The 20,473-nt window shown below is 30.8% G+C and overlaps 1 protein-coding gene across 1 annotated transcript; it reads left to right on the top strand.

Moving 5' to 3' along the window:
- The first annotated feature begins 8,151 nt into the window (after positions 1-8,151).
- Positions 8,152-10,898, top strand: LOC132941344 (tigger transposable element-derived protein 4-like). The gene is made up of 2 exons (XM_061009362.1): positions 8,152-9,534; positions 10,737-10,898. The coding sequence occupies exons 1-2, from the start codon at positions 8,152-8,154 to the stop codon at positions 10,896-10,898; spliced, it is 1,545 nt and encodes a 514-aa protein (XP_060865345.1).
- The last annotated feature ends 9,575 nt before the right edge of the window (positions 10,899-20,473 follow it).

Raw genomic sequence — 20,473 nt, forward strand, 5'->3', positions numbered from 1 at the left:
GCCAGAAAAAGAATTAGGTAAGGTAGGTGTATTTAAATATCTATATAATACGCATCGTTATTTCACAACTATAATTTACTGAGTACAGTACTCACTGTGAGTAGGTGGTTATTCTTGTTATTTTTGTCTTCTTGTTATCGATACCTCTATTGTTTATTTTATTATATTACAATACAGTATATTTGTCCATAACATACTTGCCCGTCACATTTATACACTACTTTGCAGTTTGCTACATTGACTTTGTGATAAAATATATTTATTTGGGCGTACTAAAAAGTGGAAACTCTTTTGTGCTTAATTCACTCAAACCATGTCAACAACAATTCCGTTGAAGCATTGGGAGTTGTTAGTTTGTTACAAACTCCAGGACCGCATATCGCTGACATAAAGACGTAGCCCCTGTGGATATAACCTAAGTCCGTTATCACGGTATAATAACTTCCAGAATATTCAAATTAGATACCGAAGATTGGAACGATCACGCATCTGTTGAATGTTGCACCGACGTCATTAGTGAACAGATATTATAACAGATCGGTAGGTACACCTACCCACTGCAAGTGGGCAGATATCGAATGGAAATGACGTCATATTATACTCGCGCTAAAAGGAAAATAAATAATAATTTAAAAGGAATCTCGCCAGTTGCGGATAAATACCGAGCACTTGGCAAAGCAAAACATACCTAATACCTATGTAATAACGTTGGTGTTGTTTTCGCTCGACACAGGGTTTGCGGGCACCGTAAAAACTATAAAACGACCATGGGACGTATTTAAGTCGGCCGGGCGCGGTGGATGTGGGCTCCGCTGCTGTTGGCGGCGGCGATTATCGTGACGTCGCTATAATAATAATAATATTATTAGGTATTATTTTTATTATTGTTATATCAGCTTCCCGGACACACGGCCGTCGCCGTCGTCGTCGACGGTCTTACGCACATTTATTATTTAATGCAATAAAAATGCAAAACATCGCGTTTGGCGAGAATAACGATCGCGCGTTTTATTGCGCTAAATGTGTATATAATAATATCAAATTGTCGCACAGGCGTATCAGGTGTTGAGCGCGTATCATTATTATTAAAGGCGTATAATATTATTATCGTGTGGCCGATGCTGCAGACGTAGTGTTGACTGTTGTTCCTATCTTCGTGGGTTTTATTTATTTTTTTATTATTCGTTTCGCGGCAAAACGACACACGGCAACGGTGGAGGTGGTGTGGGTGGTGTGGGTGTTGTTGGTGTACAACAGCTATACCCCTCCGCGAGGTGTGCGCGTGTGGGTGCAGGACGGCGAGGGAAGTGCGCGATGATTCAGTGTGGGTCGGACCGTCGAGATGATTATGTTCAGATAAAGGTTACGATGACGATAACATCGCACACTATAGATTTTGGGGGCAAATAATATAAGAACGCTGTCCCGATGCGGTCAGACGACGTGACTCGCGTGCGTGACAAGCTGCCGCAGTCCACCCCCTCCCCTTCCCCCCTAGCCCGCTCAGGATCAAACCGATCCCTGTGTTGTGAGGAAATTAAATGCCGGTTACTATACCTAGTTACCGGAGATTGTGTCCGCGATGGTACACTCGACGGATTTCTGTCGCTATAAGATAGTAGTAGGGGTAATACTAATAATAATAATATAATATAATATATTTTATAGTGATCTCACCAACGACAACGAATATGCACACACCCCACGGGGTTATCGCGAATAAAATACGGCTATGTATTAGACGGTGAAGGATCGGGCGAGAGAAAATCGTTTAGTAAGTTATTATAGAAAGCATATTATTATTTGCTCATTATTTTACACTTTTAACTTTTCATTTTTTTTTTTTTTTTGTTACGTATATATAAATGTAAATATAAACGGGGTGTTGTACACACAAACCCACTTAAACTGTATGTACAACAGTTCTACCCACCTCCTGACACAACTTAAAAACTTACACAAGTATTTGAATACTAAATGCAAATTGATGATTTAACATTAATTGAAATAATATTTACAATAAATTAAAGCCAAACATTCCAATTTAAGATTGCTTAACAATACGAAAACAAATTTTTATGTACTTTTATTTCTAGATGAGGTAAATACAAACAATTACTATGAATTTTAATATTTCAAATACATTACAATGCGGTAATAATTTTCGAAAAATATTAACTAGAATAAAATCATTTTCCGATAACTAATAGCTAGGGACACACTATTCACACGCCACGTCTTAACATATCTTTACACGCCACGCGTCAACACGCCGATAATTTTAAATCGTGTGTTATCGCAATTATTTTTAAATGTTATTCGATTCTGTGATCATATTTATAACACGCAACGCATTCCTACTCCATTCCACGCCATTCCACGCCATACGTTTCAAACAATTTTAAAATACGTGTAACGTGTGATGAGAAATATCGTCATTTTACTACGAGCTTTCGACGTTGTCCTATCCTGAAGATGTCCGCTACATATAGCGAAGAAAATTTAATAGAAAATGTACGTTCTCATACATCATTGTACGACATATTTTCGGAGAACTACAGGGACCAGAATGTACGGAAAGAAGCATGGGAAGAGATTGGTGATGCGTTAAAATTCCAGGTAAATAAATACTATATTATTATATTACTTTATAACTTTATAATAAGTCTATATACTTAATAGTCCCAAAAATATGCCAATTAATATGCAGTCAAAATTATAAAAATATGCAATAAAATTTCAATTATTTACATCACAAATTTTTACAATATTAATATTGGTAAGTACTAATATTTAAATATTTTAAAAAAGGTACTATAAATCAATATATTTTTTCAAATTTTATTTATTTATTATCTGTCAACTTAATATTTGTAAATACTGAGACCGATCGTTCGACGTTAAGCGAAGTGGTTGGGTGATATTTGATCAAGTAACTAAGTATTGTTGGGTTTGTAAATAGGTATAATCAAGCTAAACGTTGATTATAGACTTACAATTTTAGGTCCTAATTGATTAGTTACCTATCTTATCTTTATTTAAATTACTATTTAGTGCCTATGCAATTTATTTTTGATTATTCTACTCGACAAAATATTATTTTATACACATTTTTAGAATGTTAACTTCAATATGCAAAAATAGACAATGTACATTTTGTATTTCGTAAAGATAACAACAATATATAATAAATAAAAAAAATTTAATTATCTTATATTCAATCAATTAACATAAAGTTTTAATATTAATCATTAAAAAACGAGAAAATTAGGGAATTTCATTAAAAAATTATAAAATTATTATGATCATTAATTGATTCTTCCTCTTCGAACCATTTCATACTGCCACGGTACCGCAACATTGGATGACAACAAATAATCTCTATGTTTATCACATACTTCAAATGATCGTTGTGTACTATTTCCTCTTAATGGCTCTAAATTGTCAAGACCTTCTTCGATTTCACTTTCCTCGTTTATATCATCTAAATAATAATCATAATCATGACTACGACAAAGCATGTTATGAAGACAACATGCAGCAAGTACTATTTTGTCCACTGAGTTAAGCTGTACTTGTACGACTGTTCTAAATACTCTCCAACGAGCAGACAGTATTCCAAATGCGTTCTCCACAACACGATGTGTACGTAAAAGTCTATAATTAAAAATTTTGTTCCTCTCATTTCCAGTAACAGATACTCTACTGTACGGTCTCATGGGATATGGTTTTAGGGCAAATGCTTCATCTGCGACAATCACGTATGGCATAGGTTCTCCATTGTCTTCCAGTGGTGTATCTTCGGGTACATCCAACTTTTTGTTTTCAAAAGCATTTCCTAATATAGATTTGGCGAATACATTTCCATCTGAGTTACGACCATAAGATCTCACATCAATGGTTATAAATCTATAATGAGCATTCACTAGAGCAAGTAGAACTATTGAATTTGATCCTTTATAATTATAGTATGCTGATCCTCCTTTTATCGGACACCTAATATTGATGTGCTTACCATCGAGAGATCCAAGACAATTGGGGAAATTCCACAATTCTTTGTACTCCTTGCTAATTTTTTTCCATTCATCTTTTGTAGGCTTTGGCATATAAATAGGACTTAATACTTTCCAAATAATATGGCAAACTTCCTCAAAAATTTCTCTGATGGTACTAAATCCCATACGAAAACTAAAGCCCAATGGTCTATACGATTCTCCTGTAACTAAAAACCTGTAAACATTTAAACATAATTAATATTAACTTATATCACCAATATTGTAAGCAATGATAATTGCCCACAAAATAATTCTGAGGTTAGCTTGGTGTATAAAATATTTTATTTTGAATTCTTATAATCAATTATAGCATACTAGTTAAGCTTATTGTGCATTATAGCTGATAAGTGCAAGTCAGAATGGACGAAATTAAGAAATTGTTTCCTAAATTCGATTCGTAGACGCCGTCAAAAAACAAGTGGCCACTCTGCCAAACATATTCCTGCATGGAAATTTTCGAAATAAATGGAATTTCTTCTACCTTTTTTAGAGAACCGAGAGTAAGCATCCTTATAATTATTTAATTTAATTTAATATAATATTGGTTTGAATCGAATTTAGAACACACAGTAACATAGAAGTTCATAACCTAGATGCAAGGCTGAATGATATGCCAGAATTACACGAATCACAGAGGGACCCATTGCTTAGCCTAGAATTACCCGAATCGCAGAAAGACCAGATGTCTAGCATTGAACTAGATCACAGTTTATTAACTGCACAAAAAGCCCCAACGAAAAGAAAAAAATCCAACTATAACGAGGAAATGGTTGAAATAATGAGAGCAAACTCAAACTTCAGAAGGGAAAAGTATGAAAAAAAGGCATAATTATATGAATCATGATGAAGTTGAAATGTTTTATTTGAGTATGGCTAAAATCGCAAAGCGCCTCCCAAAAGCCAAAGAGGCAAAACTTCGTATGGAAATTTGTAACAAAGTATCTGAAGCAGAGTTGGCTCATTTATTGGAAGTCGAAACCATACAACAACCGTAAGTATCAAATCAAAATATAATGCATTACCAAAATCTCCCATCAGTTCTTCAACCGCCAATTTCAACATTACATGTGGTAGAAAGCAACAGCAGGTCCTCTCCATCCACTTACTCAGATTACTCAAATCAGTCAATAGGTACAACTTATAGTAACGAAGAACAAAACTACAGTCGTTCACCACTGAACAACTTCATGCAGCTGAACTTCGATCATTCCAACAAGTACATTCAAGAAAATTCCTCAAATAAATATAAAGCATTATGAATGGCCAAATATTTTACATTTATGTTTTTTTCCAAGTTATATATTTTAGCATTCAATTAATTTTAAACTAAATGGATTATAATTTTATTTTATTTTATGTTCAGATAAAAACGCATTAAGTTAATTATTTTAATCAATAATTTTGTCTAAGAAGTAAAGATTTTTCGAATTAATTATTTTGTTTTAATTGATTTTTTTACATTGTTTTCATCATACAAAATTAATAAAAAATAGTGATTAGTAATTTGTCATTCGGGGCTATGTGTACCTGAAGTATGTATAAATTGTAACTGAAACAAATTCATTTTGTATTTGCAAATTTTTTTCGCATAAAATAATAAAAAATACATTGCAATAATTTACTTACCTTAAACATACAGCTACCCGAAAATGAGTGTTTTTTTTTTTTAATAGAATCTTTCACTAAATCTTGTAAGTAAGTAAATTGTTCCAATGACATTCGGAAGTACTGATGAAATTTATCTGGGTCATCTTTTAATTGAGGAAATAAGTTTAAAAAAACTCCTTTTTGGTTCCTTTCCGCATTAATTGGATGAACCCATAATTGTCGGTTACTTGTGGACTCATTTAAAAAAATGCCACAGCCATTTCATTTAATTCTTCTTCCCAATCACTGTCAGACGAACTTGAATAATTCATAACTAATATTTTACTTAGGTATATGATCTCAAACCGAAATGCAAAACGGTACTGACGCAACTGCTTAACGTACACATTTTTATACAAATTGTTCGTACGTGGTATTCGTTGCGTTGTGTTTATGTGCTCAATATATTATTACACGTCTTAACACGGCGTGGCGTGTAAAGGCATGTTAAGACGTGGCGTGTGAATAGTGTGTCCCTAGCTCGTGTACAATATATTATGACATGGCATGTGTGGATTGAGTCACTAAAAATATAATAAACACATGCCAATTGTTAACGTTTTTAAATTTTATTTTCCCCAATCGTATTATGATTTCATAAAAAACAAAAATATTTAATTTATGCTTTATATAAAATATATACCTAGGTACATAATAAGTATACATAATTGTTTAACATAAATATGATTTTGGGCTGGATATACGATAAAATGTTTCTTGCCGATTTTTCGTAAGGTTTTCGTTGTCATATTAACGTTTTGTAACGTTTCGTTACTTATTAACACAAACATATTTATGATTTATATATTTTTTTTTCTAGAGGAAATATATCGAGTAGCATGCTAAGATATTTTTTAAATCTTTGCACACACGTCTTGTCATCCTTAGTAATAGTACTGATCAGTAGAAATAAGTTCCAATTGATATATTTTATAATATTGAATAAAAATATGGCTAAACTAAGATCAGAATATTATTATACATTTGTGAAAATTAAAGAATTAATTGTTAAATACCTATGCATTTTCATCCATAGAACCTTTCGAAAAATCGCGACCGGTTCAATAATAAAAGTTTTTGAACTGAAATTTTGGCGCACGGGTTGATTCAATATCGATATCATGGAAACCCAGCTTTTGCTGTTAAAATTTCTTTTCAACTCTTAAATATAAATATTTACATATCAAGTTTTGTGTGTTTACCGAATTTTAATTTCTATGTTTATAATGCTTATTTTGCATCAAATCAGCCACCCGGGGTATTCATGGCTTAATAAAGTGCGATTAGTTTCTTATTAACTTTTTAAATAACTGCCCTTAAGTTATTGATATAGAATGTCTAGATTTACATAATATTATGCAGTAACGCACTTTTTTCTCTATTGCGATTTAAAGTTTGTTAGGACGGACATTTTGTTAGTTATTTACGGAAAATAAGTGTTTGTATAAAAGCATATTATAAAATATGGGTTTATTTTTTTAAACACTGGTTTGGCAAAACTTATATCAACACAAAACACAATACACAGGAATACATTTCCACCGCAGTTTAATTTTTTTTAAGCCTTCGCCCCACATTGCACTTACCGATTCTGTTCCCCATTGGCTATTGTTGTTGACCACCCTTTATAAACACTGATACAAAAACATCGTCAACTGTGAGTATCAGTTTAGACCGTATGGCGACATTTGGAAACAAAAATATCGAATGAATTCAAAAGTAGAAAACCCATTTAACGTTATAACGTGGAATGGAGAAATAAAATCCGACCGCGTGTGGGTTAAAACGGCGAAGGGAGTAAAAACGTTGGCGAACATTATAAACGTAAATAAACGACGACGTGAGGATTGCTCTCTGTTTACTTAACAACCAAAATCAACCGAGTTTTCCCAAATTACTAATTAGACGTTATATATCTCCTCTTCTTTTATTTTCCGCTACTATGTACTAGATGTTTTCATCATCTTTGAAACTGCACACTGCAGTCACAGTATTTGTGTGATGTCTATTATAATATTATAATGTAGTAAAGCGATTATCGAAACGATTGAATTATACGTCTTGTATAATATGAATATTATATCATATTATAATACAGTAAAACTCGCTTAAGACGCTCTCGCTTAAGACGCTTTCCCGCATAAGACGCTGTTTTTAGTCGGTCCCTAGACATTTCCTATACTAGTCAATGTAAAAATCACCTGTTAAGACGCTCAGTTTTTCTCTGTCTAATCGGGTAAAACGCTCTTTTTTTCAGCAGATTACGATAAATTTTAGTAGTTTTGTGAAAATAAAAATAGAATTTTTAGTATTATACGTGTTCTTATCGTTTTATTTTATCGCTATACCTATTTTATCATTACTTATTATAACAGTTTTACTGTATTTCATCGTCTTATGAGATTTAGTAAGTGCTGTTCGTTCGCATGTGTATAACCGTAATTTCGTTATGGCTAGTGGTATAAAACGTAAAGCGCTAACGATTTCGGACAAACTCAACATTTTGAAAAAGTACGATGAAGGATTGGCTGAGAAAAAAAAACAAAAAGATATTGCTAATGAACTGGGGATACCTCCTTCCACTTTAAGAACTTTATTGAAAAACAGACATGAAATAGAACAAAGCAGCTTGTTAGGTGGCAGCAAACGACAAAAATTAAAACACGGGAAGTATGAAGAGTTGGAAAATATTTTATTGGAGTGGTTTCAACAAGCTCGTAGTTTAAATTATCCAATAAATGGAGGTATAATCACGGAAAAGGCGATGGAGATTGCCGCACGTCTCAACTTAACCGAATTTAGTGGATCGACTGGTTGGCTGGATAGATTTCGGAGTAGGCATAGCATTGTGTACCGGCAAATATCAGGTGAGGCTGAATCTGTTAATAATGATGATATAGCTTCATGGAAAAATAACGTGTTGCCTTCATTACTGCGTGACTATGCTCCTGACGATGTATACAACGCTGATGAATTCGGATTGTTTTTTAAGCTTATGCCAGATAAGTCTTTTGTTTTTAAAAATGAGACATGCCATGGTGGAAAGTTGAGCAAGGAACGTCTCACGGTTTTAGTATGTACAAATTCTACCGGAACCCATAAATTGAAGTTGGTCGTCATTGGAAAAAGTAGGTCTCCTCGCTGTTTCAAAAATGTTCGTACGTTTCCATGTGAATACCTTGCTCAAAGTCGTGCTTGGATGACAGGAATACTATTCATAAACTGGATTCAACAGCTAGATGCATTTTTCGGTAAACAAAAGAGAAAAATTATTCTATTCGTCGACAATTGTCCGGCTCACCCTAAAGATATCCCTACTACCAATATAAAACTTGTTTTCTTTCCACCAAATACTACATCTAAGTTACAACCCCTAGATCAGGGTATCATTAAAGTGATAAAACAAAAGTACCGAAAAAAGTTAGTTCAGCGGTACTTGAGAGACATGGAGAGTACCAACCAAATTTCAACTAAAGTTAACGTTTTGGACTCCATACATTACGTTAGTGCCGCTTGGGATGAAATTAAACCAGATGTAATAATAAACTGTTTTCGGAAAGCTGCATTTGGTATGTTGAACAACTCTGAACAGGCTGATAGCTCACCTTTAAAAGAAGAGGACTTTCAGCTTCTGCAAAATTTTGCTGATTATGCAACAGTAGATGATGAACTCGTAACCAGTAGCACTCGGACTTTAGATGAAATAATCGCTGATACGAACTTAGTGGACAATGAGAAAGAAGACGACGATCAAGAAGAAGAAGATCAAGACTTTCCAGTATCTACTCCTACAATAACTACTGGTTTGCAACATTTATCGGAAATTCGGAAAGTATTATTCTGTGTTGAAAATTCCGAAGAAATGTTAGGTTGTCTTAATAAAATTGAAAACTTTCTTGCTGAAACACATTGTCAGAACCTTAAACAATCAAAAATAGATCATTTTTTTAATAAACAATAATAAAATATGTATGTAATAATAATATTTTTTTAAATTAAATTCAGTAGCACAAAAATATAAGTATGTATGTATATCGTAATTATAATTAATTTTTAAGTGTATTTCTCATTAAATTATGTTTAATAATAAAAAAATAAACTCGATATTTCAACCACATCATTTTGTTTCATTCCCGCATAAGACGCTTTCCCGCATAAGACGTTTTAGAGAGCTGGTCCCTTAAAGAGCGTCTTAAGCGAGTTTTACTGTAATATAATATTGTGTGACGTAATTAATAGGCGTGTTAACGTCTTATACCGTGCAGGTGAAGTTGTTGTGTAGAGTGGAAGTTGCATCGCAAGAGATTAAAAACGCGTTACCTACTGATAATATGCAAATAATTACTCTGACACTACACAAAACACGTTCGTGGAATATATAATAATATTATGATCAACGACTTGGCAGTTAAAAGCCATAGTATATATAGTTGTAAAAAGCCAAACACCAACTCAAAGTCCGAAAAGGATCATAATATATGAACATAAATATAATTTGTTTTTCGCCTGGGTACGGATAGTTTATTTTTCTAACGTTTTGTTTATCACCATTGGTAGAGACGAACAAAATATAAAAACTACCTAATTCCCACTAGAGGGATATATTGTACAATTAATGGTTACTTATTAATATATATATTTATGATTCATAAATTGTCTTCGAAGTGGAAAATATCGAATAGAGTGCTACGTTTTTATCTAAGAAAACTGCATAAATCGTTATCACAGTGATGGTAATTTATGGATTTAGAATCTAAAGAATTATATAATAAGGGTTTCGTTGATTAAATTAAATAAAACTATAGCTTAAATAAAATAATTACAAACATTAATGTTTGTTATTTTTTTTTTTTGCACTATGTTATAATAGTTATATTACTGCAATGAGTGATAACCTCGTTAGGACTGTGAAAATAAGTCGACAAGGAAGAAAAATATATTTTACTATAATGTGTTTAATATATTTATAATATGGATTGATATTTAAATCAGATTTAAATTATATTCAGTTGTACAATTTTTTTTTTGTATCAGGGTCCTATTACTTCTCACAGGTTAGGTATCTGGAATATGACATTCTTCTCAGGCCTCTGTGAATATTGGACAGTGGATGATGATGTGCTTTATCGTGGTGTCTGTGTAGGAGAAGGGCATATGGGAAGTTTCGTGTTTTCCATCAGATATCCGTGTATATAATATTTTATATTGACTACCAAAACACAACGATACGAAAATAATACATTGTGAGAATCTTATTTTATTATTGATATTGTTATGTACATGCATTTTTGAATAGTAATATTATAATAGTTTTTATTTGTTTATGTATATAATAAACATATATATGTATATATATATATTATATACTTTATGTATATTCAGTTAATTTAAATTAATAATAGCCTGGAAATATATTGAATCGTTTTAAGTTTACAATTACAGTACATAATATACACTCTCGTTACGTCAAAATTCGGTAGGGGAACGTAAAAAAGTTTGAGATAGCCTAAGGTCCGAGATAAAAAGCTTTATTGTCATGGTAATTTATTGTTTCAGGGGTATTTCAATAATCAGTTTGAGATGACGAGAACTCGAAATATTGACGTTCGACATGATATTATAATAATCTACTGTAAATATGATTTGGTTCATAATAATATGACCTTATTAGTTATTATACATTTACGTTTGTTTGATAAGTTGTTGATTCTATTTGTTTATTGCTGTCATTTTTGTATTATAAATTTAAGCGTTATATAGTATACATTTATTTATTCCAACAAAAACACTCCGTTAACTCTGTGTAAAAAAAAACTCTAAGTATTAAAAGAAAAGGCTCTTTAAAGTTGTGCTATCATTTTGTAGCTAAGTCTTTGATCTCTAGGTATGATTTATGTTAAAATAGTCTAAAATAGTCGCCGTGTCGGATAGCTCATTATACAATGCTGGTCGCTGGAAATATTATCTAATACAATGTTGAAGATGCAATACAATAATTTTGTCTAGTTAAATAGGCTATAACTCTATTGATATCGATAAAAATGATTTGAAAAATACAGAATGCATTTCTAGGTAAAAATTCAATTCAGACGATACTATTTTCAAACATCATTATTTAACTAAAAATTTGCTATGCTTTTTGAAGAGGATTATTTTCGTGAACTTGTTGCTTCCTATTATTATATTATACCCAGCTAGTTTTAACGTGTTGCATTGCCTATGAGTGTATTTTAAGTCGTTCTTTTCTTTTTTATACTTAGCGCGACCCAGTCGGGTCGTTGGATAGTATTCATTTACTCGGTCAATAAAGTTATATATTAATATTGTGCAATACGTGTTCAACGATTATAAATGAGGGGGGGGGGGGGTAAGTTAGGTAACACCCTACGACTGACATCGTCCAGGAAATTAATGTAAAAATAATAAATTATTCGAGTATGTTGGTCGAAATAAAAAAATGAACAAAAAATATAAAGTTGCTAACGATGTTAGTACCCCACCCGTGCTTAGTTTTAGTACTACGTATATCCTCACGAGTACCTATGTATGCATTTCGTTGCAGTTTCTGCAGTTCTAAGTAAAAACATATAAAACAAACACTCGTGCGATCAAACCCAATTAAATTACGCAACTAACGTCTCTAATATTTTCACCCTGGGCATTAATTACGTTAATATGATTATATATGATGATTTTACGCAGCAATCCGTTTTCTTTTTTGTAACAATTATTATTATAATAATACAAAGCTTGGACCAAAATTGTACGGTAAATACATTACTTATAATATATTGGCACGTGTTTTTCCCACACTCACTATACCAATTAGCACGTTATACATACATTTATTATATTATCCTAAATTCTAAAATCTACACGACGCGTAAACGATAGGTTAGAAAATCAGGCAATTATAGTGGAAATAAAAAATATTAGATACTATATAAGGATAGGTAATATTGATAAAACGTGAAAAAAAAACCGGTGAAATCATGAAATCATATAAAAAAAAAAAAAATCGTTTGTATATTTTATTTATATTTTTATTTTAAGTTACATGCTAGTAGATTTTTTTTCCTCTGCCAGAAGAATTGAAGAATCATGAATATGTTTTTGGGTATGGTGGAGACAGTGGAGTGAAAAAATATCTATATAGTAGCATGCTACATTTTGTTAGAAATTTAATCTAATTTGTTTTTTTTTGTTTCTATTGTTGATTTGCGTTTCAATCGCAATAAACAAAGCGTTCCGAAAATCAGCCTCACAAAAATTGATCAGAAAATAAAAGTTGTTCCCTTCCCAAAAACATATTAGCGTTAAAAAAATATTGGATATACCTACTATATTATTGATTGAACGTGAAAAAAAAAACCTGTGAAATCATAATATTTGCTGTTGTATATCCTAGTTGTAGCCTCCGAGCGTTACACCATCGTTATTGGGTAGGCTCTGAAATGGATGTGTTGAATTTAAATTCAATGATAAATCATTCAGAGCGAAGGAGACGGATGGATCAGAATCTTTTCCTAAGGGTAGTAGTTTGTTATGTTACCTATAATATTATCATACTTTAAAATTAAAATATATTCAAAGTCAGCAATTCGTATTTTTGTTGAACCAATTTTCGCTAAAACCATTTCATGCAATTTATAATTCGGTACCAAAGCACCATGGTGTGAATTTATCTGCATGATATAAATAGCTAAAAATTAGCTTATACATTTTGGAGAATGCATACTGTGTGTGGGAAGTTATAATAAAAGTAACATCGATAGACGTTTTCAACCTTCTGAAAATAGATTTTTTTTAATTACCTTTGAAATAACTAAATACGTTTTAAGATATTTTTTCTTCAAATATTCAATTTTAGTCAGTAATTAAATTTCAAACGATTATAACAAAAAACGTGTTTGTTTTCTTCGATATTTTTTAACTGCTGTAAAAACAACTTATTTTTATTACATTTTAAATTAAAAGTTTTATTTACATAAATAGAATAAAAAACGAAAAAAGCCAATTATTCTATAAATATCTTTTAAAGAAAAAAAAATATTTCGAATTTTTTATTAAGTCTAGAAAGTATAAATTTAAATATTTAGTAAAAATGTCCAAGATTTTGTTGAAAACTGGTGCTGCGTAAATAATATGTATTGCGGAAAATGTAACCGGGAAACGATTTTAACCTCCGATCTGTTATTTGGTATAGTTTCTAAAGATGCTTTAGAGGGTACTTAAGCCACTGTAAATTTGTTTCAAATAGTACTTACTGTTTCAAACACTTGTCTGATGTAGAATCATTATTTTACCTACGATGACACATCCCAATAATAATCATCAACGCACATTATTGCTACGCGTAAGAAGTTGTTTTCAGATAAATTAGGAAATTCTGCTTATAACTTCGAAATTATCTGCGAAGTGAAAACAAAAAACCTGATCGCAAACAAGCACAGGCGTAACCAACTGCTGTAATTGCTTTGGAGTTTTGATTGGAATCGTAAATTAGTATTCCGTTGTATTGTTATGTTTCTAAACCAAATCGCAAAAGACTTGCAAAAGTTATTCACGCTACTTTACGTTACTTGTACTACGTACAATTATTATAATACAACAATTTGTTTGCGTCTATTACAATTTCTAAATCGCTGTTGTTGTTGTTGTTGTTCTGTATCACTCACTCTCCGTTTTCTTAATAGTTTTTCGATTTAATTTAATGTCTTAAATAATAAAAAACTAAAAACATACAACTAATTCATATTTTATTAAAATATCCTACGCAATTGAGCTGGTATATTATTGGTAGATACTGGGTATCATATTAAGATAAACGCCGAACCTCCATGCTGAGTGTGTTCATCAAATTATAGATTGGTTATTGAAGTGTATCACTAAAATGTTATTTTAAAATAAATAATACAATCATAGCGGAATATTAATAATAAAATATTGTCGTTTACAAACTTAAAAAAAAAATATTAACCACCAACAAAATAAGTAAACTTCCATGGAGACATATAAATCCCTAAACTGTATGTGTAATTATATTCTTATTTACCACCACACAATATGACGTGTATCTAAATAAGTCATGTTTACAAACATTTCCGTTTCTTCACTTTTGATCTATCGAGGAAAAGTCCTTTCTTCCATTGTATTTTACCATTATGTTATTATTTTCACATAGTGTTTGTGGAGCGTAAGCAACAAAATAGGTAATGAAAATGTATAAAATAATAATACGAACGATAGTGAACCCACGCCGTGTAGAGGTAGTAGGTATATCGTAATGGTTATATACTGATATATAATAATATATAGTATACCTACCCACAACTGCTAACATATAATAATATTATATCGATCGTCGTCGACGGTCGATGTAAATACGATTTAATCTAAACTAGCCTTGTTTTTCGGCTGTAGGTACACGTGTATCGCACACGCGTAACAACACCGAGTTATATTATATTTTAATGACGGTAGCGGGTATGGTAAGTTATACCTATATAATCTCGGTAGTTCACAATAATATTATTGTACACGCGCGGCGTCGATTTTTCATGCACACAATAATTTAATTACCATAATACAATATTATTATACGCGTATTATAAAACCATTAAAATGTTATAATATCCGTCGAAAATCCGTCTGTACCCGCGCGATGCCTGCTCGCATGCCTGGCAAATTAAAAAAAAATTCGTTCGTTCTGAACAACGCGTGTAATACATATACTTACCTTTTTTTTTTTTTTTCCCGGAGATTTGTACTCGCGTAGGCCGCGGTATAACTATAACACGTACCTAGGTATAGGTAATAATATCGTGTTGATTTATAGAAATACTTCTCGGAGGAAAAAAATCTGACTTTGGACGGTTTCCAATGGCACGTATAGTAAGTTGTAGTAACAGATAGATATTATTATTGTATAATATCAATTCGATGAGAATTCGCGATAAACGCGCTTGCATGAACAACACGCGACCGTGGTACATCGACGCGTCTTTATAATAATATTGTATACGCAGATAGTATCACATTAATGATATAGGTAACACATTATTATCATCATCATCATCATCAAGTTTCGTATAATATTATACTCAAATGGACTCGGATATTTCAGTAAATGCGTGTGTGTGTGTGTGTGTGTGTGTGTGTGTGTGTGTGGTGTGACTGTCGACTGTTAATTAAAACAAACGCACGGCATGATAATAATACGTCGTCGTGTTGTCGGAGGTGAATCGATGGAACAGATTCGGTTGACCATTTCAGCGGACCGCGGTTGCATTCGTCACGATTATCGGTCACAGTCGTGTCGAAAATGATTCCGCGGCGGTGGTGCAATAGAATTTTTACGCAGTGCAGTGGTGGTGGGGAGGGTGTCAACTTATTTTTATAGTTACCGTCGTGCACGGTGTAACGCGGGAAGCCCCGGCGGGCGGTTCCATTTTCATCCAAAAACGAAATACCGTTTTCCACCACATTATTTTCAACTAAAATTACGTCTATTTTCCTCCAATATTTTAGCCAGTGTTGTATAGTATTACGTTCCGCATTATAAAGACGCGGTAAGGCTACGATCAAATTTTGCGCTTATCGGTTGATGATTACATTCTAATGTCGGCTATCTATATCAACTTTTGATAAAGCCTAATAAATAATATTATTTTTTATTTTTGCTATGCATAAATTATTTATATTAACTATTTTTTTTTTATTATTTATCGGACGAAAATGGACAGTGGAGAAAAATGGTTATGGCCGACCTAGCAGATGAAATAACTTTTGTTCTAATCATTCTTTTTAATTTTTTTTTAAATAAAATTTATATAGTCCCTTGCATTACACGTATAATATAATAAAATCATTTTTTTTAATCCTAAAAATTTGATTTAAAGTTTTTTTGGAAAAATTCATAATAGTAAATTTGTAAATCTGATTATAAGAACAACTTTTATGGTAAATACATATTTTATCTTATTCAAGTATTTTATTTCTTAGAATTTTATAAAATTCTAATAATTTTTTGGGTAAATTAATTTAGAACCTAATAACTTTTTTCAAAACATTATTTTTGAGAATTTTCTGACATGAGTATAATTCTTAAATTATTTATAAAAATAATTTTTACAATTTTTGTCATATATGTAACTCAGTGTAAGTAGCATAATTTTTTTTCAGTTTAATTTTTATTACGTCTTGTATATAATATATACAGAGCGATTCACCAAGCATATTTATGATTTTCCTTTAATACCTACCTAACAAATTTATCCAAATTCTGATTTTTGGAATTTTTAAATGTAGGTATTCAAAGGTCATATTTTAACTACTACTTAGGCTATTTTTACAAATTATTAATGTCTATGGATTAATATTAATCGCTGACATTTTCAAATTACCATAGCCCCTAAAACTTACAAACCCATTATCCTTAGTACAGAAAATTAAATAACTCAAAAAGTAAAAACTACTCGTACGAATTATAATTCGATGCGTCAAAATGTTCAGTAAAAATTATTTACTAGATAATTTACAGTATAAAAGTTAAGAGGGTTCTAATTTAGAAATAGAAGTTTGAATCTCTACTGGAGGAGTATAAGACACTCCTTAATAATTACAAAAAATCATCTCAAGATTTTTGAAAATATGGTAGGTATAAGTATATAAAATATTCAAATATTAGACTTTGAATAATTGCATTATTGAAGAAAAAAGGGGATGAGCAGGCTCAGTGATTCACCCTGCAGTATATATTAAATAAAATACAAAATCGTATTTTGTAATAAAAAATATTATTATAGAATAGAATAACATATTATGATTAAATTTCACACAACTAAAAAAAAATACTTAAGTTATTATTATTTCTACAATTTTAATTTTTGAGCCTACCATCCGATATTATATAATTCATTCTACATGGCAATTTTTTTTTCAGAACGACTGAATTATAACTACCTTTACAATAATCTGCGTTTTTTCACATTATAGGACTTAAATACATTTTTTTAACGTTGAAAACGTGCGGAATAAAACCTAAACACAAAGGTACTAAAAAATAAACCATCAAGATATAAAAAGTGGATGGAAATGTTTATTTAGTTTAATTATTAGAGTAGGACTTAGGATTACAATCAAATGTATTATTATTTATTGTTTCTCTAGTTTTGTATCTATATATTTACTGTGTGTTAGGTACAGTGTTAAAACTTGTTGAACTAATTTAATTGAAAATGTATTAAGTTAAATTATGAAATAAATATAAATGAAGTGATGGTGAAATGTATTTTATTTTATTTAATTATTCATAAATCCATGAAAAATCATAATATTAATTTTCTTTATATTATTCATTGTAGTTTCATTAATTTATCAATCGTTTGTTAAAATGTTTAAATGGTAGGTACTTATTTATTTACTTACAAATGTATTTTTAACAAACGTTTTAAAACACCTAAATACTTACATGTCCCTTGAGTATTCAACATGTATTATGTATTCAAAATAATAAATTATATTATTTTCTATTGATTGGAATAATATTAAAATTCCACTGCTCTGCCTCTTGAAAGCCTCATGAAATACCTTCACGACGATATAGCTAGACACTAGACAGTCAGCCGACGATAAAGTGCGCAATACACTTTATTATAAAGTTCATAAGTACCTTTGTAATATCTAATACGGTTAAAATATATTATATTAGTGTTATTATAGCTTAAAATCGATACGAGGGAAGCTCTGCGGTTATGACGACGAACAACGTCCGATCGTCGACTATAGTGATTTATATTATATATTGTAATAGTAAAATTAAACACAATTATTATAATCACCACGAGGGTGGTTAGAGTTTGACAATCGCTGCTAAAAGTTGAAGCATGTGTACTGTTAACCACACCACGATAATGAGGGGCAACGTACCACGCAGGTATATGTTCGTGGGAAGGGTGTGGGGACTTTTCCATACGCTCCTCTCCCTTTTGTAAAAATAATGATTTTAATGAAAACTATACACCAATTATTATTACTTTGAATACGCAAACAAAGATTTTTATTTTGGAGGGTTGATTATAATATGTGTAACCTGATTTCGGTATGAAAAATGTGAAATAAAATAAATATTATTTTCCCCGTGCCATTAAATATTTTTACTCTAGTTATTTATTTATATTTATATAACATGCTAAATTGGTATAAGACTTATGGGTAATCTGTATTAATTGCAGCTACAAATTATTCTTGTAATTTAACTTAAGACAAACCTTACAAATTCCACTTCAATATTTTTTTCATAGTGAACGCTGTTCAAAAATATATTACACGCACAATATTATAAACAAGGACGGCGTAAATATGCTCGAATAATATTTATATGTTTAAATTTAAATTAAAGAACTATAATATTTTAAAACTATTAATAATGATTTTATAATACGATTAACAAATTAGGAGTGGTGGGGAGGGGGTAATGCTAGTTAAAAAGTTAATTTTTTAGCATTTTAGTTAACAATTTGAAAAAAAATAATTTAAGTTAAAGTCATGTCGCAATACGTTATAATAGTATTATCATCTAGCTATATCTGCGATTAAAATGTAATTAGTTAATTTTTTTTTTAATTACGCTGTCGGTAATGATTTTAAATAAAAATGAATTAATTAATATCATTGAACAAATAAATAAATGGTAATCACCTAAAAAAATATAGCAATGTGTGTAGTAAAAATAAATACCTACCCTTTATGATGAATTTTTAACAAAATGATCAGTAAGATAGTTTAAAAAAATGTCATACCTTCTTTTCAACTGAGTTAGGTCAGTCGATATATTATTTATCCATAGTAGTTTTATCTTTTCTAGATTTATGTGTTGATATTTACTATTAACATATAATTTAATGTTCTTAAGATTGACTTATCTTAATTAACTCGTAATACCTTAACGTAAATCGATTCCTTCAAAAATTGAATCTTATGAAATTCAATTAGAATATCCATACTTACTACATAAAGAAAAAAAAATCATGATTTTCACGGAGATACCAAGGATGATACGGGATTTTTGGGACATACCGTATATAGATAATGGTTACCAAACAGAACAGTTATAATATAAGTAACCATTAAACGTTATTGAGAAATTAAATATATAATATCATTTACCTTTATCCCATTATTCATTAATAATACTAATTATATACATGCATATACATAACTTTTCCACAAGCCCATATTATAAATAATCATTTTGTATTCACAAATAAAATTTATAATAATTATTCATCATTATCAAAAGCCAATGAGAACACTATGAGATCTATGATATCTATGAGTGCCCAACATCCTAATTATATCGGTGTATCCTGTAGTTTTTGTTTCATGTTTTATATTATTTACATTTTTAGCATCAATCATATAATATAGGGTAAGTGACTAGGTACTGACATAAGGTTAGGACCTGACTTACATCAGGATTTACATTACTTACCTATCTATAAGGATAAATTATACAATTCTAGTTTTTTTTTAGTAAAAGATTAGCTGTTTCGTATTTTGTTCAATGACTTAAGAATATTGGCTACTGCCGATCTGCCTATACTGTAGGTACTTATTATATATTATTAGATATTTATTTCTGACATTTAATTTGGATTAATTAAGAATAATGAATTATGTGTTCATACTGTTTTTCTAAATGCAAACGATTTGTGATTATTATTATTGATTTAACTTTTTGCAGGCTGTGTAATATCACGGGGCACCTA

The sequence above is a fragment of the Metopolophium dirhodum genome, chromosome 1 (genome assembly GCF_019925205.1).
Source record: "Metopolophium dirhodum isolate CAU chromosome 1, ASM1992520v1, whole genome shotgun sequence".
NCBI classification, from domain to species: Eukaryota; Metazoa; Arthropoda; class Insecta; order Hemiptera; family Aphididae; genus Metopolophium; species Metopolophium dirhodum.

Coding starts and splice junctions, on each gene's coding strand:
- LOC132941344 (XM_061009362.1), top strand. CDS start 8,152: ATGGCTAGTGGTATAAAACGTAAAGCGCTAACGATTTCGGACAAACTC. Junction 9,535..10,736: donor ATTTATCGGAAATTCGGAAA/GTATTATTCTGT, acceptor TTTTTGTATCAG/GGTCCTATTACTTCTCACAG.